At 54.5% G+C, this 26,897-nt stretch overlaps 2 protein-coding genes across 2 annotated transcripts; one reads left to right on the plus strand and one right to left on the minus strand.

Moving 5' to 3' along the window:
* Positions 1–4,282: 4,282 nt before the first annotated feature.
* On the minus strand, positions 4,283–6,284 carry LOC142002476 (uncharacterized). Its single transcript, XM_074978617.1, has 2 exons — positions 5,746–6,284; positions 4,283–4,929 (listed from the first exon to the last, which is right to left on the minus strand). The coding sequence occupies exons 1-2, from the start codon at positions 6,224–6,226 to the stop codon at positions 4,352–4,354; spliced, it is 1,059 nt and encodes a 352-aa protein (XP_074834718.1). The 5' UTR covers positions 6,227–6,284; the 3' UTR covers positions 4,283–4,351.
* A 3,502-nt stretch (positions 6,285–9,786) lies between these two features.
* On the plus strand, positions 9,787–22,187 carry ANGPTL4 (angiopoietin like 4). The gene is made up of 7 exons (XM_074978503.1): positions 9,787–10,625; positions 10,891–11,001; positions 11,438–11,570; positions 18,241–18,354; positions 18,451–18,546; positions 18,836–19,111; positions 20,339–22,187. Exons 1-7 carry the CDS (start codon positions 10,137–10,139, stop codon positions 20,518–20,520), a joined length of 1,401 nt encoding a protein of 466 aa, XP_074834604.1. The 5' UTR covers positions 9,787–10,136; the 3' UTR covers positions 20,521–22,187.
* Positions 22,188–26,897: the final 4,710 nt, after the last annotated feature.

Raw genomic sequence — 26,897 nt, forward strand, 5'->3', positions numbered from 1 at the left:
AAATAACTTCACAAACAGCCGGGCCAGGTTTGAAAGTAAGCCCCACAAAAAAAGTGAGCCCCGGGGAGAGAGGGAGTCCCGGAGAGACCGAAAATCTCAAAAAAACCGGTCCCTAACTGTACGACAAAGGGGACCACCTCTTGGGCGAGCCCAGGAAAGAGGGGCCAGCCACCTACCCCCCAGAGAGCCAAACAGAGCCCGGACAGAGCAGCCGGCCCAAGGGACACAACAAGACCCAGGCTGTTATCGCTGTGGGCGAAAGGGGCATAGAGCAGCCCAGTGCCCCAGGCTCCCAGACAGGTTGAGCAGGCCGGGGGGTCGTGGAGTCAGCTGGGTGAAGTCCCAGAAGCCAAAAAGGCTGGCGGCCAAGGCGGGTGGTGCTGACAATAGGCACTTGGATTGGGCTAAGTCCGCCCCACAAACCAGCTCACCAGGGGGACCAAATGCTCAGAGGCCAGTTTACAGAGTGGGGGCAGCGCTACCTCTGTGGAGCAAACGGCTCAAACACCTCAAGGTAAACGGGAAAAAGGTCACGGGGTTCTGGGACACAGGCACTGACGTGATGCTGGCCCGACCCGGGGTGGTGGCACCGGGCTGCATGATACCCAATTCCCACCTGACAATAACAGGAATTAATGGAACCCCTTTCAAGCTGCCCATGGCGAGGGTGCACCTGAAATGGGGGAAGAAGGAAGGCCCGAAGGAGGTGGGCGTGCACAGCCATTTGCCGGCGGATGTACTGATGGGGGCTGACCTGGAGAACTGGCAAGGTAAACGCCCTCGTGCCCTGGTCCTAACCCGTAGCCAAAAAAAACGAGGGGTACGCTCCCCAGATTCAGGGGTACAAGCCCAGCCAAAGTCACAGGAGACACAGGGGCCAACCCTGAAAAAAGGGGGCCCCCAAAAACCAAATCTCACAGGCCAGGGGTGCTGAAGCCAAACAGGGATGGGAAAGTAGCATCCGCCCCTGCCCCAGCCAAAAAATTTCAGGCAAAGCAGCAAAAAGACCCCTCCTTGCAAAAGCTGAGGGAACTGGCCAGTCTCAGCTCAGCTCCCCAGCTGGGGGAGGGCTGCAGGGAAAAATTCCTGTGGGAAAAGGGATTCCTGTACCGGGAATGGGCTCCCAGACGCAAAGCGGAGCCATGGAAAGTCCAGAGGCAACTGGTGGTTCCCCAAAAGTACCGGCGCAGGTTGCTGTACCTAGCCCATGATGTCCTGCTCGCAGGACAAAAGGGGATCCACTGCACCAAAAGAAGGTTGTTACAAAACTTTTTTTGGCCAGGAATCTTTGCAGCTGTCCGTCTGTATTGCCTGTCCTGCGATCCCTGCCAGAGGGTGGGAAAAACCCGGGACAAGGGGAAAGCTCCCCTAAGGCCACTGCCCATCATAAAGAAGCCTTTCCAAAAAGTGGCTATAAACATAGTGGAACCCTTCAGCAAGGTAACGCGTTCGGAGAAGAAATATACTTTAGTAGTGGTAGATTTTGCCACGCGATACCCCAAAGCAGTGGCCTTAACCTCTATCAACACTGACACCGTGGCGGATGCACTGCTGTCCATTTTCAGCAGAGTGGGGTTCCCCAAGGAGGTCCTCACAGATCAGGGGTCCAACTTCATGTCAGCCCTACTGCAAAGCTTGTGGGTCAAGTGTGGGGTCCAGCACACCTGGGCCACAGCCTACCACCCGCAGACCAATGAACTGGTGGAAAGGTTCAATGGGACTCTGAAGCAAATGCTAAAAACCTTCATAAATCAATACCCCCATAACTGGGACAAGTACTTACCCCACCTGCTGTTTGCATACAGGGAGGTGCCCCAGGAATCCACGGGGTTCTCCCCGTTTGAGCTGCTGTATGAAAGGAGGGTACGGGACCCCTTGGACTTGCTCAAAGACGAGTGGAAGGGGACGGACTCTCCTGAAGGGGAGTCAGTGGTACAGTATGTACTGTCCTTCCGGGAAAAACTCACCAAGCTCATGGGCCTGGCCAGGAAAAACCTCTCCATGGCCCAAAGGAAGCAAAAGGTCTGGTATAACCGTAACGCCAGGGCCCGAGCCTGTGCCACCGGGGACCAAGTGATGGTCCTTGTACCTGTGCAGCGGAACAAGCTGCAAGCGGCCTGGAATGGGCCCTTCAAGGTCGTCAAACAGCTAAATGACGTAAATTATGTGGTGGAACTGTCAAACCGGGCCCACAGCCATCGGGTCTATCATGTAAACATAATAAAACCTTACTAAAACAGAAAAAACTTGGTGCTGGCCGTGTGCAAACACTAGAAGGGGCAGGAAAATGATCCCTTGGTGAATTTACTCACAAGGGCTGAAGCCAGCTCCTTGCTGGAGTCTATTCCCCTCTCAAACCAGCTAACCTCTGCCCAGCAAACGGAAATCAAGGAGGTGCTGCATTCGCATCAACAGCTGTTCTCTAACAAACGTGGACGCACTAACCTAGCTGTCCACCGAATAGAAACAGGCACCCATGCCCCTATCAAGTGTGTGCCATTCAAAATCACAGGAAAGACGGCTCAGGACATAGAGCAGAAGGTTAAAGACATGCTGGCTCTGGGGGTAATCCAACCCTCGTCCAGCCCCTGGGCCTCTCCCATGGTGTTAGTCCCTAAAAAAAATGGGTCTGTTCGGTTTTGTGTGGACTATCGCAAGCTTAATGCCATCACTGTATCGGACGCCTGCCCCATACCCAGGCCTAATAACCTTTTAAACAAGCTGGGGGAAGCCCGTTACCTCACCACGGGGTACTGGCAAGTGCCATTAGACGACGATGCCCAGCTCAAGTCAGCTTTCATCACCCCTGTGGGGCTCTACAAGTTCCTGGTCATGCCCTTTGGCCTCAAGGGGGCACCTGGTACCTTCCAGTGTCTGGTGGACCAGCTACTGAAAGGGATGGAGAGCTTTGCCCTGGCGTACATGGACAACGTTTGCATCTTCAGCCAAACGTGGGAGGACCATGTGTCCCAGGTCAAGCAGGTGCTGAACCAACCCCAAAAGGCTGGTCTAACTATCAAGGCAGGAAAGTGCAAGGTGGGAATGGCTAAGGTAACCTACCTGGGCCACAAGGTGGGCAGCGGCTGCTTAAAGCCAGAGCCAGCTAAAGTGGAGGCTGTCAAAAATTGGCCCATACCCCAGACTAAGAAGCAGGTCCAGGCCTTCATTGGAATGGCGGGGTACTACCAGAGGTTTGTGCCCCACTTTAGCTCCATCGCAGCCCCCCTCATGGAGCTGTGTAAAAAGGAAAAGCCTAACAAGGTGGTCTGAACTGAGCAGTTCCAAGAGGCCCTCTGCGCGCTGAAGAAGGCTCTGGTCAGGGCCCCAGTGCTGGAAAATCCAGACTTCAACAAACCCTTCCTGGTGTTCACCAATGCCTCAGACGTGGGGCTGGGGGCTGTGCTAATGCAGGTAAATAACCAAGGGGAAAAACACCCAATCGTGTACCTAAGTAAGAAGCTGCTGCCCTGAAAGCAAAACTACGCAGCCATAAAAAAAAAATGTCTGGCCATTGTGTGGGCGCTGGGGAAGCTGCAGCCGTACCTGTTTGGACGGCGTTTCACCGTGTACACCAATCACTCACCCCTAACCTGGCTGCATCACATAAAAGGGGCCAACGTCAAGCTCCTGCGGTGAAGTCTGCTCCTGCAGAACTACAACATGGAGGTGGTCCACATAAAGGGAAACAACAACACCATAGCCAATGCCCTGTCACGCAGGGAGGGCCCCGAACTTCCCCAGGTCACTGGCTAAGTAACCCCGCTCAGTTCAGTCTGGAAGCGGGGAGAGATGTGATGAAGTGCGGGGAGTGCATGTGTGAGTCAGGCTGGATGTCTGAGGCAAGCAGCAGCTCCCAGTGGCTAAGGATAACCCTGGGGCTACAACTGGCAGGTAACACCTCTGCCCTGAATAAAGAGAAGGAAAAAGCCAAGCTGAGTTTTAAATTGGGGGCGGCAGTTAGGAAGCTGGGGAAAGAGGAGCTGGAAGGCAGCCAGCCTGAGGAGGGGGAAAGCTACACCCCAGAGGGGCACCCCTCGGGGTCTTCTCCCCAGGACGGGTTGGAAGAACTGTCTCTGGCTGCTGTGCTGTCGCTTCTGGAAGAAACTGGGCATCTGTTGCCTAATAAACCTTCTGTTGTACCTGCTAAGTAAAAGTCAATCCTGCCAGCAAACGGGGTGCAGTGCAGGGGGACCCCTAAACCCCATCACATAAGGAAGGGGAGAACTATTTACATGGGGGGACGGGGCAAAGGGGGGGCACAAATATAAATGAAATGGGTCAATAAAACAATCCTCTTTTCGGACATATATAACTATATACAAGGGGTGGGCACGTCCCGGGCCCCACTCCCCTAAAGTCCGGCACTGGGGGTGGGCGGCCGGGAGCCCCGCCTCGGCTGCAGCCCTGTCCGGGGCTGGCTGGGGGCCGGGCGGACCAGACGATATGACTGGCGAGTCTCAGCTGGCCCCAGGTGTCCCTCGGCGGTCCGGCCCACGGTGGTGGGTGGCGGGGCGACGGCGGACGGGACGGCGACTTGCGGAGCAGCAGGTGGTGCGGCGGATGGAGCAGGCAGGGCGGGCGCTGCGGCGGCTGGCATGGCGTGGGGGGCCAGGTAGTCCACAAGATGGTTGAATGTCTCCATGTAGGCCCCCCATGCCTCTTGGCACCAGGCCAGCGCCCACTCCGGCAGGTCCAGGCCGTGTTGGTCCACCCGCAGGCGCTGCTCCGCGACCTCCAGCTGCCGACGATGGATGGCCAGCAGCTGGGGGTCCGTCGCCGTCGGGTGCTGTTGCGGGGTCCGCTGTCTAGCCCGCCGTGGGGCTGGCCGGTCCTCCGTCGAGGGGCTGGCCTGGAGCGATGGCCCCGGAGAGGATTCCAGGACCACTGATGCCTCGCCGGCGCTCTCTTCCGGTCTTTCCGATGGTGCAGCTGCGGAACACAGGAGGATGGGGGGAAGAAGAATGGAGACAGGCGTTAGTGTGGGCCCCGAGCAGTGACCCTTGTCCCCCCACCCCTGTGCTGCAGGTTCCCCATCCCCGTCCCCGTGAGATGCTACTGGGATGGATGGGGTTCAGGGGTCCCCGTGCACTGCACCCCGTCCCCTGGCGGGAGTGACTCTCACTTCACTCAGCAGGGTCTGACAGGAGAGGTTTCTTAGGCCACAGATGCCCGGTTTCTCTCGGGAGTGACCGCACAGCAGTCAGAGACAGTCCTTCCAACCCGTCCTGGGGAGAAGACCCCAAGGGGTGCCCCTCGGGGTGTGGCTTTCCCCCTCCTCAGGCTGGCTGCCTTCCAGCTCTCCCTTCCCCTAGCCTCTACCTGCGGCCTCCGCCCCGATTCAAAGCCAGCTCGGCTCCTCCCTCCTCTTTGTTCAGGGCAGAGATGTCATCTGCCAGCTGTAGCCCCAGGATCATCCTTTGCCCCGGGAGCTATTCAGCTTGTTGCTCATATCTAGCCTGAGTCTCCCTTTTGCACTCCCCCCACTCCATCACATGCTGCTGCTGTGGGCTGTCCCACCCCCTCCTCCCGGGGGACCCTCGAGGTTCTGCTCCCCCCTGGCCTGGGGATGGGCCATGGCACTGTCGTGCGGGGGGCGGGGGGGGCAGGGGCTGATGCACTGCTGTGAGGGACATGGCCCTGCTGTCCTTGGGGCCATGGCCATGTGGGCATGTGGGGGGGCCTGGGCACATATCTATTACCCCCGCCCCTCAACCCCGGGGGTTTACACCAGAGGGGGGTACATACCTGTCGGTCCACTCCCACGGTCCGGAGATCCCCGGGGGGCGGACGCCCGGCTGCTGCTCCGGGAGGGCAGGAGGAGGATCTGCAGCCCGGACTCTGCAGAGGAGGAGCCCCCCTCCTCCTCCTCCTCCTGCCACGATGGCCCGGGGGTGGGCTCCAGGGGGGGCCCCCGGGGTGCGGGACTTACCTCCGGGATGGACTCCGGCTGCAGGGCCTGCTGGGGCTCGTTGGCCGAGGTATCAAGGGTGGCTGGAGGGGAGGAGGTGTGCCGGGGGCCCAGGATGTCCCTGAGCTCCCTGTAAAAGGGGCAAGTGATGGGGGTGGCCCCAGATCGGCTGGCCGCATCCCAGGCCCGGGCGTAACCCTGCCGCAGCTCCTTAACCTTACTCCTGACATGGTCAAGAGTGCGGGCAGGGTGACCCTGGGCGGCCAGGCCCTCGGCCAGCCGAGCGAACGCATCTGCGTTCCGCCTCTTGCTCCCCATTACCTGGAGCACCTACTCCTCGCTCCAGAGCCCCAGCAGGTCCTGCAGCTCGGCCTCCGTCAAGGAGGGGCCCCGCTGCCGCTTCCCAGCCTGGCTGCCGGGCTGGCTGGCCTGGCTGCTCTGGCTCCCCTGGGGGGGCTGCCAGGCAGCCATGGCAGGTGCTGGCCCTGTTCTGGGTGGCTGAGGGACGTGCAGGCTGGCCGCGTGTCTAGGCTGCCGCCTGCACGTTCCCTCAGCTTCCTGCACAGGAAGGGAGGGGGAGGGGACCTTTAAGGGGCCACTCCACGCGGCCACCATTGAGCTGAGGGACTGGAGAGAGCATCTCTCAACCCCTCAGCTGATGGCCGCCATGGAGGACCCCGCAATTTTGACGTTGCGAGACGCGCAACGACTACACGGTCCCTACTTCGACGTTGAACGTCGAAGTAGGGAGCTATTCCTATCTCCTGATGAGGATAGCGGCTTCGACGTCTCGCCGCCTAACGTCGAAGTTAACTTCGAAATAGCGCCCGACATGTGTAGCCGTGACGGGTGCTATTTCAAAGTTAGTGCCGCTACTTCGAATTAGCGTGCATGTGTAGACACGGCTAGAGGTCCACAACTGGGCAAAATAATAAGCTGTGCTCGCCCAATGCTCAGAAATTTCATTCCCATGCAGATAATGGACAGAGCAATAAGCAAAGGGCAGAATCTGCAGATCTTTGGCTGGAGCTCAGAGTCAATACATTTATGTGTATTTCTCTACAAAAGGACAGAAGTGAAGTGGACTCTGAGAAACCTAGGATCCTAGAGAAATACATTGAAAAACAGAACAGCTTCTGACACTCCTGATAAGCGTATCTGACTTTACAAAGACCAAGGATCTACAAACCTCCGTGATTTACAGCTTGAGAGCCTTGGGCAGGGGGTTCATTCTTGTTAAAATGTTTCTCTTGGCATATCAAAGATTTTTCAAGAGAAAAATCTCAATGATCTTCAGAAATCTGCATAATACAAGAACTAGGGGTCACCAAATGAAATTAATAGGTAGCAGGTTTAAACCAAATAAAAGGAAATTCTTCACACAACCTGTGGAACTCCTTGCCAGAGGATGTTGTGAAGGCCAAGGCTATAACAGGGTTCAAAAAGCACTAGTTAAATTGGTGGTGGATAGGTCCATCAATGGCTATTAGCCAAGATGGGTGGGGATGGTGCCCCTCAACTCTCTTTGTCAGAAGTGCGGAATGGGTGAAAGGGGATGGATCACCTGATTCCCTGCTCTGTTCACTCCCTCTGGGGCAGCTGGCATTGACCCCTGCTAGAAGACACGACACTGGGCTGGGTGGACTTTTGGTCTGACCCAGTAGGGTGGTTCTTATGTTTCAAAACACACACAAAGTAAAATGCTGAACTTTTGTGCTTTCTAAACAGTATTTTGTATCTTCTATTATCTTGCCTTTATTTCAGATCCAGCACTAAAAATACAGAAAGAAACTAGAGGGAAAAATAAGTCTGACTAAATACATGAACCAAATTGACTCATAAGGGAACTCCAGTAAGTCAGTGGAGTTACCCCAGGAATTCATTTACTTAATGGCTACAACCAGATACGATAAAGAAACTTTCTCTGTTTGTCCCATTCGACACCCCCCCATGTATTCTCTGATTCCTATTTTAACAAGCTCTCAAGAGGTTGCTGAGAGGCTAAACCAAATCTTAAAGGCATTTCAACATCAAATGCACTCTCAAAAGGAGCACACTTTTGCACGCCTGGTGGCACTCCTCCGCAAGAACACCGTTTCTCCAACAAGCCCAGGCTCCTTCTTCCTCCCATTTCCACGTCCCTGACTCAGCCCTTCCCCTCACCCACCCCAGTCTTATGTGCATGTGGCTGGCTGTTGGCAGCAGCAGGAGGGGAGCAGACTACGTGGCTCAGAGCTCCCACTCCTCAGACAACTGCCCCCCAAAGGAAACCAGGGACCAGTCCAAAGTAGGGTGGAGACTGGAATGGGCACCTGCCCCTGTACTTCTCTTCCTATTCCCAGGCCAAGCCCCTTCATCCTGTTTCTCTCCAGCCCACGCCCATCCATCCTGCTCTGGGGCATTTGTTTCCTGTTCCCTTCTACCTGCCTTCTCTCTTTATCCATCTCCTCCCTTAGGTCCTCCAAGGTTTCCAGGGACCTGGAGAGAGAGGTTTTGAAGGCACTAGGTCACATGGCAAGGACTCAGCAAGAATTAACCCTGCAGGAATCAACAGGATTTCCCAGGGCTGATGGAACATGGAGGGATAGGGAAGGTGCTGGTTGTGGCTGCGTCCCCCCGCAGGTGTGACAGAGACAGAGGAAAGCAAGCAAAGCAGCTGTTAGTGTGGTCCTGGAGAAAGTGGAGGGAGAAAGAGCTGCTTTTGCCAAGGGGACTCCATGCAGAGTCAGATTGTGACCATGGAAACTGCTCCTGCTGCTGCTATTTGTTTCTGCCGTGCTCAGGGAACTAGAGCTAGGTGGACCTCCCTTGTGAACGAAGAGGGCCACACCAAAGCAAGGCCTTACTCACCCATTCCTCTTCCCCACAAACAGCCAAGCAACGCCCTCCAAAGAGGCTAATGCAAGTGGTTTGCAGCTGTCCCTCCCCAACCCCTCTGAGTAGCCACGTTTGGTCGCCCACACCCCGACGCAAAGCAATGACACCTGCCCCTCCCCACACAGGCTCTCGGGGTGGGGAGAGGCACCTGCGCTGCTCGCGGGGGGGGAGGAGGGCAGAGCCTGGGCTGGTCACGGAGGCTGCCGGGAATGGAAATCCGCAGGCCCATGGTGGGTGCTGACGCTGAGCCCCGGGCTGGGACGCTCCCTACCGAGCTCCAGCCTCGTATGGCCACTCCCGCCACCCCGACTGTTCCTCCCCACATCGGAGGGGCAGCCCCAGGCCTGGATCCCTGGGCCCAGCTGCGAGCCGCTTCCCCTCCCCTAAGGCCTGTGGCTTAGTGCAGGACCGGGCGGACACCAAGGCGAGTGCGAGGGGTTTGCTCTTGGGGGACAGGACTCCGCCAGCGCACACGCGTCCTGCCGCTCTTAGCAGGCCAAGGGGCTGTTCCCTGCCTCCTGCCGGGGGCGGCTCCAGGGGACCTTCCTCTGCGGCTGCCCTGGGGGAAGGAGCCGGGGGTCCTGGGCTGCTGGGGGGCGCTGCCGATGGCACGTCGGGCCTCCAGCGGGGACCTCTGCCTCTTCCAGCACCCGCACCGTTCACCCACTGCCCCCTTCGGACCAGCTCCGAGTTCGTCAGGGGCAGCGGGCAGGGCCGGGACGCCCCAGCGCTTCCAGCCTCGCAACCGAATCAGGGCCCGGCCCCGGAGCTCCTGCGGCCCGGGAGATCGCAGCTCCAGCCTGACGAGACACGCTGAAGCGGAGTTTCGTCACCCTCGCCGGGCCGGGCCGGAGGGGAAACCGGAGACTCTCCCTGGCCCCCTCCCCCGGGCACTCCCCCGCCATTATGCAAAACGAAGAGGCGAGGTGCGCTGGGAGGCTATAAAAGGGGAGTGGCGGCGACCGGGAGCCCAGGCTGAGCCAGCTCTGCATCCGGCCGGCTGCGCTGCGCTCCCCCGAGCCAGGCACCGGGCTGCGCTGCGCCCCGTTCCGCAGCGCTGCGCCCCCCCGAGCCAGGCACCGGGCTGCGCTGCGCCCCCCCGAGCCAGGCACCGGGCTGCGCTGCGCCCCCCCGAGCCAGGCACCGGGCTGCGCTGCGCCCCGTTCCGCAGCGCTGCGCCCCCCCGAGCCAGGCACCGGGCTGCGCTGCGCTCCCCCGAGCCAGGCACCGGGCTGCGCTGCGCCCCCCCGAGCCAGGCACCGGGCTGCGCTGCGCCCCGTTCCGCAGCGCTGCGCCCCCCCGAGCCAGGCACCGGGCTGCGCTGCGCCCCGTTCCGCCCGCGCCGGGTGCCATGCGGCTGGCGGGGACAGCCCTGCTGCTGTGCGCGGCCACCTGGCTGGCGCCCCGGGCGGGCGGCTTGCCGGCCAGCAGCAAGGAGCGCAAGGCGCAGTTCGCCTCCTGGGACGAGGTGAACGTGATCGCGCACGGGCTGCTGCAGCTGGGCCACGGGCTCAAGGAGCACGTGGACAAGACCAAGGGGCAGTTGCGCGAGCTGGGCAGCCGGCTGGGCGCGCACAACGGCTCGCTGGGGCAGCTGCTGCTCCAGGCCCGCGAGGAGCAGGAGCAGGGCGCGCAGCTGAGCGCTGCCGTGCGGGAGCTGCAGGGCGCTGACCAGCAGCTATTCAACCTCTCCGCGGCGCTGCGCCACCGGCTGCGGGAGCTGGCCGGGGACAAGGCGGAGCTGCAGGCCCGGCTGGAGCGACTCGAGGGCCGGGTCCGGCAGGTGCTGGAGGGGCGGCCCGCGGAGAACCAGAGCGCCAAGGAGCTAGACACGCTGCAGGTGAGCGGCCGGCTGCTTGCTGCCCTCCTGGGGCTGCGGCGGCGCCCGGTCCCGGGTAAGCGGGCAGCGCGGGTTGGGCGTGGTGCTGCCGGGAAGCGGGGGCCGCCCCGGGGCGCCGGGCTGCGCTGTCAGCAGAGGGCTCCTGCGCTACGTGCCGGACGAGCCGCCGAGAGTCGGCTGGGAAATTCCAGCCCGCGTTTGTGGAGCGGGGGACCGGGGCCTCGCCTCCCCTCCCCTCCCGCTCAGCCGTGTCTCTGCCTTGCAGTCCCTGGTGGATGCTCAGAGCGCGCGGATCGAGGCGCTGGTGCAGAAGCTGAAGCAGCAGCAGTACAAACTGGACAAGCAGAACCTGCAGATCAAAAGCCTGCAGAGCAAAGTGAGTTCCCACCTGCTCCGCGCGATGCCGGGAGGGAGGGCGCAGAGCGGGACCCCGCGGCCCTCCCTGCAGGCCGGGGCCTCGGGCTGACCTCGCACTTCACAGCCCAGCCGGCGCGCTGGAGGAGGAACCCGCCAGCTTCAAATGCAGGGAAGGGGCCTGCAGCCGCGCAGCCTTTGAAACAGGTCGGTGGATGCGCTGCTCCACCCCCTTTCTGTGTTTGCAAACTAAACACCTACCTGACAGGCGTTCAATAGCGCAGTCACACCTGGCTCCAGCCAGCCTGTCCAGATGACTTCAGCCATGGCTGAGGGCTGAGCCCCTGGCAGGCAGTGTCCCCACCAACTGTGTTGCCCTTTCAGACCAGCTCACCTCTGGGGCTGGGTTCAGAGTCTGCTGCCTGCTTTGTGCTAAGCTGTCTGTGTTTTTGGCCCAGGTCAATCTGTTGATCCCTCTGCATCTTAAGGACAATAAAACTCAGAGTCTAAAATGGAGGCTAAGCCCCAAGAAAAGCATCAGACCCACCAGCCAAAGTCAAAACACCAGTGTGGAGCCTGCACAGCCAGAGAGTGAGTAATCTACCAAGTCATTTCCTCCACCCTGTTCCTTACCCGTACACAGAATACACAGCTACATGGGGCCCCAGAGGTACCGAAGAGGTACTGAAGCCATTAGTAAATAGGCAGTTTCAGAATTTACTGTTCTGTCTACAGGACCTCTGTTTTAAAAGAACAGTATGTTCCTGAAGATCATCAAATCACATGTTTAAAATCCCCCCACCCCGCCTGCCATTGGGCGTAGTGGCACCCGTTCCATAGTACTGCATAGGGGCCCCATAAATCTTCCCTCTCCCCATCTCCCCTAGCAAAGTTGTCCTGTCAGCAATTTCAGATACAGCCCAGAAACAAAAGGGTCAGTTGTCCTAACTCTGCATGTGAAAGTGACTCCCAGGGAAGTTGCATGGAGCTGGAAGGATGTGCTGTGTGGCAGGCCTTGCCCTCCAGGACCTAGCATTAGTAAGCCAGGAATCTAAGGATTTTGCAGGAGTGTTTCCAGCTCATACGGAGAATGTCCGTGGGAAGCAGCTGAATGCTGCCCAAAGGTGTGTGGCTCAACTGGTAAAGTGGGTGAATGAGGCTGGCAGGTTGGGGGGAAGCACTTGGTCACTAGTTTTGTGCAGAGAAGACTTGTTTATCTATCTAGGGGTTGAAATGCAGCAGGCATCTCTTCCCATATCCTGTGCCTGTCAGTGTGGACCTGGGGCTTGTTGTCTTTTGCTAATGGCCAACAAATCGATGGGAAGCTGTGGGTCTCTCCCAGGACATACTGTGGTGCCTGAGCACCTCACCATCCAGCACCGCCAGGAACAGGGCAGTGGTGTGGCTGTCTCCACTGTACAAGAGGGAGTATGGTGCAGGGAGCCAGTAGCTGAGCAGGGATCTGAATTCAGGGCCATGCCCTGAAAGCTGGACAATTTCCCTGCATGTGCACACGCTTTCACTGGCCTGTGACCCTTGGATCATCCCCCTTCAGGCTGTATGAAGACCCTGGCTCTGCTCCTATCACACAGGGGGCTCCCGCAGAGTTCTGGGAAAGCAGGCCCAGAGTGAGTGGGCTGAGGGGCCCCCTGGGTGGGAGCTCTGGGTATATAGACTCAGCTGCGGTGACTGGGCTGTGCAGCTGGCTGTGTAGTATCTCATTCAAATAGGAACTGTCAAGCAGAGGAGGCTCTCCAGGTAGAAAGGGTGCGGGGGGTGGTTAGCTATCATGTGGAAAGACTGAACCAAGAAAGTGCTGTTACCTGGCTGCTGCTGCTGCTGCTGCTGCTGCCGCCACTGCAAAAACAAAACAAAGGGCAGGGGCCTGGGCAGAGAACAGAGGATACCAGACCAATCCAGACAGGGAGAGACAGAAATATAGCAAACCTCACATGGGGGACTTCCAGTTAGCTTTCAGCTGCTCCTTGTGGGGCCACGCTGGGTTAGCCATCACTCTCTCTGGGCTCTTGCAACCAGCATCCTCTATACAAGAACATTTGGGAGCAAACTAGAGAGCCACATTCCTAGAAACTTTTTCCAAGTTCTCCTCCTTCCCTGGCTGGCATGAAACTGGTCAGAGACAGTGTCCCTGGCCTCTGTTTACCAGCGCTGGGAATGGGGAACTGATTAGATCACTTGATTGCCTGTTCTGTTCATTCTCTCTGGGGCACCTGGCACTGGCCACTGTCAGAAGACAGGACTAGGCTACATGGACTTTTGGTCTGACCAACATGTCCGCTCTCATGAGGCCATCATCTCCCCTTGCCTGTCTCAGTGCTGGTGGCAAAGACTGCTCGGCAGAACTCAGAGTGGCAGAATCTTGGGTCTCTTCGCTGTGGAGCAGGCCAGGGCCCTGCTGTTGCTGCTAGTGGCAGTTCCCCTTTCAGGCTAAACGTCAAGTTCCTCTTCATTTGTGTAATCACTTTTGTTGAGAGGAAACTGCAATTCAATTTCCAACCTGGTCAGCAAGGCAAGCAAGCCTTCTTGCAAGTGTTGGCCCCACGGCCCTCTCTGAGCTGTTTGCTCGCTGGTGGGCCAATGCTCAGAGCTGCTCCCCGCCTGCAGACAGCCAGCCTCGCAGTGCTGTTGTGCTGGGGGTCGTGTGGGTAACAACCCCCGTAAGCAGCTTCCTCAGAATGGGCCTTTTATTCTACTGCCACAAGGACAAGTTAACAGACTTCAGTGTGGCACTCGGCCAATTGTGCGAGAGGTGAAGTCTTGAAACAACCTCAAGAGCAAGAGGTTTAATCACTTGCAGAGGGCGAATCATGTCTTTAGACGCTGCAGACGCTTTCCTCCTGGCAGCTCGCCAAGTAGGCGAAAGTTAAACCCTAGTCTCCCAACAGAGCTGGGATTCCAAAATAATTTGGTTGGGGAGGGTGGAGCGAGGGAAGCAAATCAAACAGTTCCTAGTGGGAGGAAAAGGAACACTTGAACAACTGAGCCTGGAATGCAGCCCTGTGTTCAAGGAACAGTGTTTACTCTCAGGTGGGTGGTGGTGACCTTCGCGTTCCATAAATACACAGCAATCCAAGGGGTAATTCTGCTGGGCCCTGTTCTTTTAATGTGCCTTTATGCATTTCTTGTTTAAAATAAACACGTTTGCACTTAATTTTTAGCAGCCTGTGGGCTTGTGCACTTCCACTGATGATTTAAAGTTGCACAACTAACAACGCTGAAAAGGGACGGCAGAACTACCCTTTGCATTTTTCTAAAGCAAAATGAGCTAGAGTTACGGAGCCAGTTGCATCTCACTTGTTTAGTTGGAACATGGCTGCTACAGTTGGAGGTGCAGAGCAGTGTATCTGGCAAAGCCGAGCAAGAAGGAGCTGTTCAACAAGAGCTGCTTAGGGATTCTTGGCCCCAGCAAATGACACCGTTTTGGAGGCAGATGATGAGCTCTACCTGACTCACAGTTTGGCATGTGATCCAGGCATCATTCCTGCAGAGACTTACGCTAGATTAGAGAAGGCAGCAGTAAGGAGTCCTGAGAAAATGAGTGTATAATCTCTTCTGGCCTCTGGTTCTGTGTCCCAGAGTGGGAGGCAAGCCCACCCTGCTGGAATTTCTGCTGGCTCACCTGAGGTGTGGCCCTGTGAAAGAGACACATCTACTAGCCTGCTGGTCAGAAGCTTTAGGATAACTTTTGCTATATTGCAGAACACTGTGACAGTCCGGGCTTGCACGCAGCCCCACGATGAACTGAAGTAATGGATAACTCTAAGAACCCTGGCTGGGAGCAGCCTGGTCCAATTTGGACTAGTCTGCAATGATTTGGTGGGACTCTGACCTGTTCTGAAAGCACCGATGTCATAGCCCAAGTGCTAGCCCTAATACAAGAGGGCCAAGCAGGAATGGCCACTTGTTCTAACGATGGTGTCTGTGCAGGCTTGAGTCCCGTGAGTGGGAGAGGTGACCCTGCTGCGTCTGCTGTATCTCTGGGGTAGATAGCGATTTAACCCACCACCTTGCCGCGCTCAGTGCATCTAGTTTCATGGTGGTGTGGGGGGGCAGCAACGTGCCCAGTGCCAAGTAGGTAAAAGTTCAGCCCTTAGCTAGAAAGCAGTTATTATGACAAAGTCAGTGTGCAGCCCACGCTGGTTGGGGGATGGGGGAGCCTGGCTGATCTGAATGCAGCATGGTGATTGGCTGGAAGGAAATGAGGTGAAAGTTAACAGTCCCATCTAACTACCCCTCCCTCTCCTGGAGCAGCCTTGGCTTCTTTGTCTTGGGAAGAAACCCCTCCCCCAGCGCATTCCCAGGCTGGGCTCACCTTTTCCCTACTTCAGACTCAGACACTGATGTCAGAGCAGGAACCGTGGAGGAGAGGTGTCAGCCTTTCCTGAAGGGTGGTGCTTAGAGCCTGGCTTCCGTCCCTGCAGCATCTCCATGTCACTGGCTTTGGAGTCCAAGCAACCCCTGGTGTGACCCAGTGGGGAGTGTGGGGCTTGTCTGCCTGCTGGCCTGGGACACATGGCAGCATGTGGCTGGCATGGAGTGCCACTCGCTGTGCTTCCCATTGGATCTGCTGCCCAGACACAAGTGAGAGGCCTTAGCAATACTCTGTACCATCCATTCTGCTCAGGGGGCACGGGAAGTAGGAGCATAGGGGATGCTGCTGCACCCACAGTTTTTGTGCAAGTTCCATTCCAGGCCTGGGGCTCTGCTCCCAGCTCTGCGCATGGGCTGTGAAGACAGAGTTGTCATCCCCAGGCTTGGGGCTTTATTCCTGGCAGGTGGGGTTCCAGCCGCCTCCAACCCCACACCCAGGGTCTGCTCCTGGCCTTGCACTCAGGGGCTCAGCTCCTGGCTCCTACCAGCTCTATGCCCAGGAACTCTGCTCCCGGCCCCACACACAGGGACCCAGCCCTGGCCTCTTTAACAATGTCTGTGCCCCACCTCCTGAGTCACAGCCCTGCTCCTGTCCCAGTTCTGGGGGAGGCTTGGACAGACCTAAGGGGGTGAGGTAAAAAGTTGGGACTGGGGAGCACTGGCACAAATGTTCCAGCGCCACTGATTCTGCTTGAGCTCTGAGAGCAGGAGCTCAGCCTGGCTCAGGGGCAGCTCCACCCCAGGAGCCAGTGCTGGGCAGAGCTGAGCAAACAGATGCTGTGTGTGTGGCGGCGGGAGTGTTCTTGGAAACCTCACTCCTGTGGGGGCAGCAACAGAAGAGTCTCACCAGCACCACTGTGAGATGGAAATTGAGACGGGCCCCCTGATTCCCCACCATTGGCGGGGAGAGAGAGTACCATCCTTCCCACCCAGCAAGGGGACAGCCACTCCTGCTTTCCTTCTTTGCACAGCAGCTGGGAGGGGCGAGTGGCTGGGGCTGTGTCAGCAGGTCTGGGGCTGAAGTGAAGGTTTCCTGGCATCACGCCCTTTTCAGCTAGCTCCAGTGTTCAGAGGCCACCCAGCCCAGTGCCATCATGGTGCTGTCTGAGCGGGGCCCCAGGGTGATTTCTGAGCCCTCAGCATGGGGCCAGCTTCCTGTTGCAACCCAAGATCCTCTGTGAACCGCTGCCCGCATCCCCAGGAGTTCATCTGCTCTGCATGATGCAAGGCATACTGTGTTTGCTTTGCAGTAAAGCTCCCGGAGGCATGGAACTCAGTGCTGAGCACAAGGGGCTGTCTGCGGCTGTGTCTTCCCTGTGCTCCCCAGTGGAGGCACAAGGCATTGGAAGCGGGGGGGCAGTTCATGTTTACTCTCAAGTCTCAGCAGTTGCTCCTGAACTCATGCTTATGGCAGCTGCACAAGAATCCAAGCTAGAGTGAGCCAAACCCAGAGGAAGGGGTTGCCTGAGTCACAGACGTATGTGTTTCCCAGCAGCTCCAAGGAACAGAGACAACATGTTTCAAAGCAAAATGCAAAGGGCACTGTCCCAGCTTCCCCCGGCCAGCTCTGTTCAGAACAGACCTTGCTTTGTTTGGGGGAGATGCCAGGAAAGGGGCTTTTGCCACCTGTTGCAGGCAGACAAAGAGCTGCTTGACTTTTGCGTCTGTTCCTTGATGCTCTGCAAAACTGGGTAAAGTCCTTACACATCCTGACGTGTTCCTGGCCTTTCAGTGTAGGCTTTTCCTTTGGCTGGTGGATTGTTCCGAATGGACTTTTACCCATTCTGTGGAAGTAGTGCCTTGCTGGCACTTACAGTAAAGTTGAGGGCAAAGTCTAAGCATCTGGGGGGAGGGGGAGCAGCCCTTTCCTTCCTTTTACTATTAAGTCTTGCTCATTCTATGCACAGAATGATCAGAGCCTTTTTCTTTAGTGGCAGCCAGGGGCTGGTGACTTCCAATAAGCACTGGCAGTGCAGCTCCTTGGTTCCTGAGCTACTCCTGGCCTGCAACTGGGAGTCCCAAAGAGTTGTGCCTGGTCCTTCACTCCCCTTCCCCATGAGGCACTAGTCTTACGGGGCTCTGGGCAAAGTGGCCACCATATGCTGATGGAACTCAGCTCTGCATCTGCTTTAGTGTCAGTCAGCAAGCAGTCTGCCCGTCTGTATGGCAGTACATCTTTTCACTAACACTGGGAATAGCTGGCTCAGGTGATGATTGAAATCCAGGTTGAGAGCTAGAGAGAACTTGCAAGGGGTTGGTGCATTACTGGCAGTCAGGGGGTGAGTTAGGATGGTATTCTGCAGCTGTTGCCCTCTGCAGAGGAGGGGAGGAAAGGGCATTACCTCTTTTCCTGTTTACCTTCATCATGTCCTGACTTAGCTTTCCCGTAGCTAGTGTCTCGAAGCTGCACTGTGTTGTTGCCTGTTTGCTCCTGGTCTGCCCAATTTTATCTGACCTGTCTTGCCAGGTCTGCCACCTGGCTTACCTCTTGGCCTGCTTTTCTGGTATGATATTAGCTGCCTGTTATTATCTGTTATGATATTAGCTGCCTTGGCTCTTTGAGTCCAGCATTAACTTCTGTACAAAATAAGGCAGAAGCCCAAGGTCTAGAGATGGGTGTCCCGGAATATTACAGGGCTTTATTTTTTATTACTTATTTATATTGTCATAGCACCTCTGAGTGCCAGTCATGGACCAGGGCCCATTGTGCTAGGAGCAGTATAAGCTGTTTCTAGCGTTAGTAAACTGGTGATTAAGCAGGGACTGTTTTAGAAATGTGTAGCCACAGGGATTGTGGTGTGAACAAGCTTGCTTAGAGAGCAGCATGCCCACGCGGCTTCTTTTAAATTCCCAATCTGCTTTTCTGCAGAGCTCCTGTTGGACTGCCAGCAGCTCTTCCTAGCAGGGGAGAGAAGCAGTGGTGTGTTCCAGATCCAGCCCATGAGATCTGAGCCATTCCAAGTCTACTGCGACATGACTGCTGGTAAGCGAGGGGTGCACCATGGGCCATTCTGAGCTCTGCAGACTAGATCTTGCAGATAACAGAACTGAAAAGTTGAACACTCTCTCCCACCCATAGAAGGTGGATGGACAGTGATCCAGAGGCGTGTGGATGGCTCTGTGGACTTTGACCAGCTTTGGGACGCCTACAAGAATGGCTTTGGAGACCTTAGTGGTAAGCAGGTGGTGGAAGGCTTTTCTTTTTATTCTGACTTTCCCAAACTGGCAAGTAAAATATGTTTCCACACTGAGCCATTCCCCAGGCAGATGTCTCCAGACAGCACATGGCTGGACTGGTGGTCACAGCTGGTCTGAGAGGGGACTAAGGAAGTTCATCTGATGGGTGGACACACACTGACTCCCTAGGCATTTTGTGTATACCAGAGAATCTGGAGTGCTCCTACTATTGGCTTGCATAGACGTGTGTGTGATTTCCAACTAATTCAAAGCGCTTTGTGTTTCAGGTGACTTCTGGTTGGGCCTGGAGAAAATATATCACATTGTCCAAGAGAGAAGGTACAATCTTTTGATTGAGCTGCAAGACTGGGAAGGAAATTCACAGCATATTCAGTTTCTCTTTAGCTTGGATGGCGAGAACACAGCCTACACACTCAGTCTCTTAGGACCTCTGTCAGGAGAGCTGGAAAATGCCCTTGGGGACTTCAGACAGCTGCCTTTCTCCACTCGAGATCAGGACAACGATCTCAAAGCTGACACTAACTGTGCCAAGCACCTCTCAGGTCAGTACTGGCAAAGGCATGATGTTGTCTTCCTAATGAAGAGTCAGGCCCTTCTCACAGGCAGGAGCTAGCTTGTAGCAGGCTTTCTCCATCTGCCCCAGGCAGTCTGAAGTCCAGTTCTCCATTTCCAGCAGCTCTTTGCTGTGTAAACAAAACATCTTCAGACATCTTGGGGCTGACAGCACTGCTGGAAAAGGTTCATTTGGGTATTCTGATGCTGACCTTGTCCCCTGCTTCACCCTCCTGCTCTATGGGATGGGGCTGTGTGATCCACAGCAGGAGCTGTGCAAGCAACTCTAATCAGACATGACATCTGGCGAAGTTCTCATGGTTCTAGGTTCTGTTACAAAGTCAAGGTTTGGCCCAGCTTTTCCAGCTTGTTCCCCATGACTCAAACTTCCCAGGCAAAGGAGGAGGCCAGATCATGGCTTCATCATGGAAACCAGAGGAATTCACCTGTGTCTGAAAATTTGGCTTGTTTGAACATTAAGCTGACTATAAACAAAACAGCTAACTTGTGTAAACCCAAACAAGGCATTTCCTGCTGTGCTAGCAGTGTAAAGACCCACGTTGTCTCTGGAAGAGTCTATTCCTGTCTCTTGGTGCCACTCCTTATCTTCAGCTGTTGCATGTGTTCAGCTTTTGTACCCTGTAGTGACCAGAGACCACATATATGGAGCTTGTGCTCTCGGATGGGAGGGGAATGATCCTGAGGTCACAGCACTGGAGTGGGACATGTGGTGTCAATTCCAAGTGTGCATGCATGCATGGGCCCCCAGCATCCTGGGTGATACTGGGCAAGTTGCTGTACTTCAACCTCCTTTCCCGAAGTGTAAAATGACACTCATAGCATGTTGTATCACGAGTGGGTCTGCCCTAACCCTGTATGACAGCATGGTGCTACAGAAGTATTTGCACTCATTTGGCCTCTTTGATAGCCATGGTGGCCTTGCTGCCTACATGGCTTGATCTTGCAACCTGGAAGTTGGACTGGAGTTTCTTGGAGCATGGGACCCTCTGAAACCCTGTCACATATGCACTTCAGGTCTTTTAAATTTCAAGAGCTCTGAGAGGGAGGGTGGTGGTGAAGAGACTGTGCTCAGAAGGAGGAAAGGAGGTTGCAGCAATAGCTCTGAATACAGGGTGATTTTCTTATTGTGTCATGGGACTTTCTAATTGTGAAAATTCCCATTGGCTGAAATCTGCCTCTTCCTTCCTTCTTTCTAGGAGGCTGGTGGTTCAGCACTTGTGGCCACACCAACCTCAATGGAAAGTATTTCCACTCCATTCCTCGCCAGAGGCATGAGCGAAAACAAGGCATCTTCTGGAAGACATGGAAAGGAAGGTATTACCCACTGAAATCTACCACCCTGAAAATCCAACCCGCAGATCTGGAAACAGAATCCTAAATTAGCTGCCACATGAAAGGTTTGATGAACTTTGCTCCCTCCAAGGAGCCCAGATTTGCATCTCTGTCACTTGGTATTTACAGGAACCAGAAATGCAGCCCTCCCAGTGACTGGTCAGAGGGAAACTTTTCTTCACATTAGCAGCTCTTTAGCTGGCACAGCAATGCAGCAACTGGCTGTTCTTGAAGGTATAACCACTTTGTGTTACTGGGGTCCAGCGAACTCAAAAGGATGGGAGCTCCCAGAATGGGAGAAGGATCACTCTGGAACATAGAAGCTGGGGGAGCAGTCATAGACCATCTCTGCTGCTGCCTGAGTCAATGCTGTACAAAGTTTTCTGTCCTGAGTCTTGGCTGATCAGTTAACTCTGCTGTTTGTGTTCTCAAAGGACTTTCTTGGTCCCAGGCACTGAAGCCAGGAAGAGGTGAGGGATATGCAGTGCTCTTTCATCTTACTTAGAAGAGCTGCATGCTAGGTCCATAGGTCACCACCTTCTCCTCTCACTGGGATTCCCACCTGGAGGAGGCTCACTAAGCCCCTATGAGCTGTGAGTCTGCTGACACGGTCTGCTGCTCAGCTCTGATGTTTGGAACCTCAGTAAGGTGCTGCTGCCAACACCCCATCCCATTCCCTCCAGAACAGCTGACCACAGACCCTGCTTTCCTGCCCCCATCCCCAGCCATGGTAGGTCAGTTACACAGAAGCACCAATAAAGGTAGGCAGCAAATGTAACTCATCTGATCCCTTGTTTCTCCTGGTCCATAGCTGGGGCCCTCTCTTGAGGAATAGAGACTGAGGTCCTTCCAGCTTTCTACACCTTCAGCGTTTACATTGTAAATTTGCCTTCCTGGCCTCCTCACCTGGGAAGAACACTTTCCTCCTCAGGATTCAACCCAGCAGTTTCTCTGATTGCCTGTGCTGCCAGGAGGCCAGATTAGATTGTTGATATCCATTTTGGCTCTGACTCTAGAACAGCCTGTCAAATGGAATGATGTGAGTCCTGCTTCCACCTGAGGTCCACAGCAAGTGCTGTGCTTCTCTGCCATCACTTTATCCTGAAGGTTTAGTTCCTTCATGAGAGATTCCAAAATCCCAGTGTGGAGAAGAGCTTGTTCCTTGGCTGCAGCCTGAAACTGAAAAAAATCTACTCTGAAAGGTGAGGTACTGAAGTGTTCCATCAAGATGCTGGGATACAGGGTATCTGCCCCTAAATACTACAGATTATACTGTTCTCTTCAGAGACTGCACTGGGGGATTTCCTGGTGTCCGAGAAGAGGAGTGCATGGTTGGTGGGATGCATTTGATCTTTGGGGAGACCATGGATAAGGTGGTAATCACCAAAAAACTGTTACAGGCCAAGTTTCCCTCTTGGGTGTTCCCAAGTATCCTGCCTTATTTAAGTCATATTGACTGACTTGCTAGAGCTCTTAGCTGCTGGATACTGTAAATAGTCATTTGTAGAATGCTGGATCTTTTTAATAAATTTACTGTTTAATTTGTGTCTGTATTTAAATGCAGTGTTAATAACAATGTGGTGTAATTTATAAATGTTGGGTTTGAAAGAGCTCATCAGTAGTTTGTATATTTTTAGCTCTAATGTTTTTGTACTGATATCTGACTTTCTGCAGATATTACCTTTTAATAAAAAACGACCACCAAACCTGTAACTATTGCTTGTATGTTCCAATATAAGAATAGCCACACTGGGTTAGATCAAAGGTCCATCTAGACCTGTATCCTGTCTTCCGACAGTGGCCAATGTCAGATGCTCCACAAGGAGTGAACAGAACAGGTCATCCCTCCAAGTCTGTGCTAATGAGTTAGTGGTGGGCACAGCTACGTAAGGGTCTTGCCTCTTCGTCCTAGCTACGCTAGGTCATTTCTGGTGTTCACATATTAAAGAATGTCAGGCAAAACTGGGGAGGGCTCAGAAGGACTGCAAGAATGATCTGAGATCTGGAAGACAGGCCCTGCAGTAAAACGAAAGAAGCTCAATCTTTTTAGCTTATTGGACAGAACGTTGGCACTTAATGTTACTCCTAGGAGCATTCAGTGCCAAAAATTAAAAATTCTGCACACAAGATTGTAACATTGTGCAAGTCTTATTTGTCAATAAATAAAGGTGGAGGTGCCAACATAGCAGTGGGGAACACAGGTCACTGGCTGCACTAAGGTTGAAGATCCCCTTGCAGCACCCCATACCCAAGGACATGGACTCATATGTGAGGCTTCACCTAACCCTGACAGCACAGGGTCTGGGCCCTGCCCCTCTGTGCCAGGTGCACCATGTGTGGGGTAGGCAAAACCCAGTCAGGAAGGTGCATGTGTGGAGGGGTTCTGTGGGTGAGAAGGTTCTGTGTGGGACAGTCTGGGTGCTGGCAGCTCAGTGTGGGGTCTAGAAATGGAGGGATCTGGATACACAGAGGCCGGGTTCAGGGGCTTCCAGATGAAGGCTGTTGTGGCTCAGCAGAAGGAGGTAGTCTGGGTACTGGGGAACTGGAACTTGTGGGGGGTGGGGAATCTGGTTTCAGCCATTTTCTGGTCAATGATAGGAGGATCTATATGTGGAGGCTCTAGGTGGGGCAGTGGGTGGAGGGTTGAGTGTGGGGTGCTCTGGGTGCAGGGGTGGGGATCCTGAGACGGGGTTCTGGGTGCAGAGAGGCTCTAGTGGCAGTGATTGAGATTCAGTGGAGTGGGGTTGGGTATGGAGGGCTAGGGGAGGTGTTCTGGATGTACCAGGTGACACCCAGCTAGGGAGTCTGGGTCTGGGAGGTCTGAAAGCATAGAAATTGGGTGGATGGGGGAGGAGCTCTCCTTATACCGACTCCACCCTCCCACAGGTGAGAAGTGATGGGGAAAGGAAGCAGCGGAGGATGCTGAGTTTCCTGCAGATGGGGGAGGTTTCTGGGGGTTTGTCTGACACAGTCCCAGCCTCTTCTTTTCGGGAGAAGAGGAAAGTCCTGCTCTCTCCTACCTCCAGCCCAGCTGGGAATAGCAGGAGATCCTCGGCTCAAGGTAGGAGCCACTGGTGGGTTATCCCGAGCCCTGTGGAGATTTACCTCTCTGCCAGCTGTGCTAGGTGTCTAAAACATTGCACCTGCACTGCTAGGGAATAGTGCATGATTTTTCTCACAGCTTCCGTCAGTCATTTTCTGCAGGGAAGCAAAAAAATCGGTGGGAGAGATTAATTCTGCCCTTCTTGTTTGGGCCTGTCTGGTTAAGCCAACCAGCCCTGCACCTGGCATGGAGGGGCATGGCTCTAGGGTGTTTTTGGGGCAGGCCCAGACTTTGTGCTATGAGGATTAGGTGCAGCCTCACATATGAGAGTGTGGGGTGCTGCAGGTGATCTTCCTCCTTCGTGCAGCCATGGGCCTGTGCTCCCCCCACCATGCTGAAGCCTCAACTTTTATTTGTTGGTAAATAAAACTTGAAGAATTTTAAAAGATTGTGTGCAGAATTTAATATTTTGGTTCCAAATGCCCTCAGGAGTGTACAAACTGCAACATGCACCTCCCCACCCACCTTAGCTATACCCACTGTGTTTTGAAATAATACTTTATTGGGCAGATAGAGGGAAAAACCCATGGTGCTAGTTTCATTCAAAAGCAATTTCATGCCAGGGTGGGTTATGATGTCAGGCCACATGCTTTGTGCTGTGCACTATGTTGATGAAAGTAAGCTACTCATACAAGTAAAGAGCAATGAAATGGCCACACCCTTACCTGTTTCTTTCTGGGTTTTCATTCTGTGGCAATTGGAATACATTTTCTAGTTTTATTATCCACTGATTCTCAATCTTTATTTCCAGCGCCAGCCAGAAATAGCTCCTGGCATGGCAGGCCTAATGTGCAGAAACTGGCTTTCTGGAAGACCCCAGCCAAAAGTGCAAAGTAAGCAGACAGTCCAGCTGTTTACAAAAGACTAGCATTAGGAAGGTTGCCCACTAGCCAAAGGAGCTGATGCCTGACCAGCTGGAGAGCTATGCCTGCCATTTTCACTTAGTCCTTAGTCCTGAAATACCCTATGGTGCAGTTCCACCTCCTGCTGTGAAGGATGAGGCCTCACAGGCAGAGACCATTTGCAAACTGAACGTGCAACTGGACTTCTCAGTGATTTTTCTCTGGGAAAGTTAGCTATTCTGACATACCTTAGTGAGGAAGGGAAAGTACTGTACTTGAAGTCGTAACTGGAATGCCCTCTGACACCCCCACCCCACAAACCTATTTTCCAATGGATGCTTTGAATTATGAGCTTGGTTTTAGTTCAAATGAAAGAAGAAAGCTCCCTCTAGTGAGGAGAGAAAGGACACTCCATGTAGTGCTACTAGGAACGGGCAGTTGTAAGTATGCCTGTTCAACTGTGGCTGTGAAATGCCCCCTTCCCAGGAAGTGGGCCAGCACCAACTTACCACATTACTGCAACCACTATCTGATGTTGTGGCCTTATGGCAATTCATAATTACAAGCACTTATGTAGCAGCTTCTGTCCACAGATTGCAGTGAGTTTGTTATTTGTGCAGCACAAGTGTGTCCTGAGCCCTAGCACACAGTTCCACAGAAGGGCATGAAGCTCCACAGCATTGCTGGAAAAAGTTGACCATTTTCTCACCCAGCCTTGCGAATGGACTGTTACTCCTTCAGAACAGGTCCTCTGCCGTGGCTATCTGAATGGCAGCTCTGCTTAAAACCCTCCAGCATTTGAAAGTGGTAAGAGAATCTAGGCCCAGCTTTACACAGACTGGCACAGTGTAAGGAAGCTGTGCAGCCTTAAAATCCTTGTCTTTACTGAGAGAGACACACAAACCCAGGTCTCCACCCAAGAGATGTGACAACTGTGGGCCAGAAACCTGAAGTGGGTGCCCTTGAAGAATAAGAGAGCAAACTGCAGGTACAGTTACCCTGAGACTGTGACAGGACCTAAACTCTGCTACAGTTTTCTTCAAAAATCATGTTTTAAGGCATGAGGTTTCTTCTCCCAGGGTAGACAGGGTCTGAGACTGAGAGGGAAGAAGTGATGTGTTTGTTTGATCCGTGAGGAGGGGAGGCAGAAGTACAGCAGACAAGTGAATTTATCATTGTTTACTTATTTCTCTCTTAAAGGATACCCCAGCTGAGTTCTTTTCCAGCTCCCCTTAGCAAAACAGCTCCTCATTTTGCAGCATCTGTGTCCCTAGGACAGAGGTGCCAAACACTTGCTCCCATTAGCTTCACATTCACAACAGTCACTAATTAGTCACATAACTGTTGCTTCCTTTGCACAGTCCTTTACCAGGGCTAGTGATGACACACAGGTTGTACAGAGATCCCTCAGTGAGAAGATTAACAGGTAAGTGATTTTTCTTTTTTTTTGCTAGCCAACTTGAATGTAGGACTTTTGGGTCCCCATCATTCTCTGAGCAGGCCTCGCTGGGCTTCTGGGCAAAATGTGGTGAGAGGGAGCTGTTCTGCACTCCTGGAAAGTTAGGCCCTCTGGTAGAAGGGGCATGCCCGGGGACAGCCAGCCCTCAGAGCCTCCTGGACTGTGCCCCCCCACCAAACTCCAGAACTGTTGAGAGCATGCCACACAGCATTCCAGCAGCAATGTAAAGGTCCCATGGCTCCCGCTGCTACTGCAGTAGCAGCACCAGTAGATGGGAATTCTGGGCCTTTTTGTATCACCAGAACCTGGGTGGGGGGACTGCCCCCTTTGCCTCCCCTTCCCCCTTCCACTAGCAGGCTTGCATTCTCTCAGTGGCTACATCTACACTAGCCCCAAACTTCGAAATGGCCACGCAAATGGCCATTTCGAAGTTTACTAATGAAGCACTATATTCAGCGCTTCATTAGCATGTGGGCGGCCGCAACACTTCGAAATTGATGCGCCTCGCCGCTGTGCAGCTCGTCCTGACGGGGCTCCTTTTTGAAAGGACCCCACCTACTTCGAAGTCCCCTTATTCCCAAGACTGAGGGGTGATTTAATAGCAACCTTCAACTTCCTGAACTGGAGCTCTGAAAAGTATGGAGAGAAACTGTTCTTAGTTGTGACAGATGGCAGATCAAGGAGCAGTGGTCTGAAGTTACAGAGGGAGAGGAGTAGGTTGGATATTAGGAAAAACTACTTCACCAGGAGGGTGATGAAGCCCTGGAATGCGTTGCGAGAGAGGTGGTGGAATCTCCATCCCTAGAGGTTTTTAAGTTCTGGCTTGACATAGTCCTGGCTGGGATGACTTAGTTGGAGTTGATCCTGCTTGGGCCAGGCGGCTGGACTCAATGACCTCTTGAGGTCCCTTCCAGCTCTGTAATTCTATGATTCTGGCAAGCTCAAAGAAGGAACAGAGCAGAGGTGGTGGGGGAAGGGGTGGGCTGGGCTGGGGTGGGGTGGGGTGGGGTGGGGGCAGG

The sequence above is a fragment of the Carettochelys insculpta genome, chromosome 27 (assembly GCF_033958435.1).
Source record: "Carettochelys insculpta isolate YL-2023 chromosome 27, ASM3395843v1, whole genome shotgun sequence".
Lineage (NCBI taxonomy): Eukaryota > Metazoa > Chordata > Testudines > Carettochelyidae > Carettochelys > Carettochelys insculpta.

What these genes read in the sequence shown, in the direction of transcription:
- LOC142002476 (XM_074978617.1), bottom strand. Translation starts at nt 6,226, where the DNA reads ATGGGGAGCAAGAGGCGGAACGCAGATGCGTTCGCTCGGCTGGCCGAG. An exon ending in CCGTGGGAGTGGACCGACAG is followed by an intron (nt 4,930 to 5,745) that starts GTATGTACCCCC and finishes TGTGTTCCGCAG; the next exon opens with CTGCACCATCGGAAAGACCG.
- ANGPTL4 (XM_074978503.1), top strand. Translation starts at nt 10,137, where the DNA reads ATGCGGCTGGCGGGGACAGCCCTGCTGCTGTGCGCGGCCACCTGGCTG. An exon ending in AGGAGCTAGACACGCTGCAG is followed by an intron (nt 10,626 to 10,890) that starts GTGAGCGGCCGG and finishes TCTGCCTTGCAG; the next exon opens with TCCCTGGTGGATGCTCAGAG. An exon ending in TGGCTTTGGAGACCTTAGTG is followed by an intron (nt 18,547 to 18,835) that starts GTAAGCAGGTGG and finishes TTTGTGTTTCAG; the next exon opens with GTGACTTCTGGTTGGGCCTG.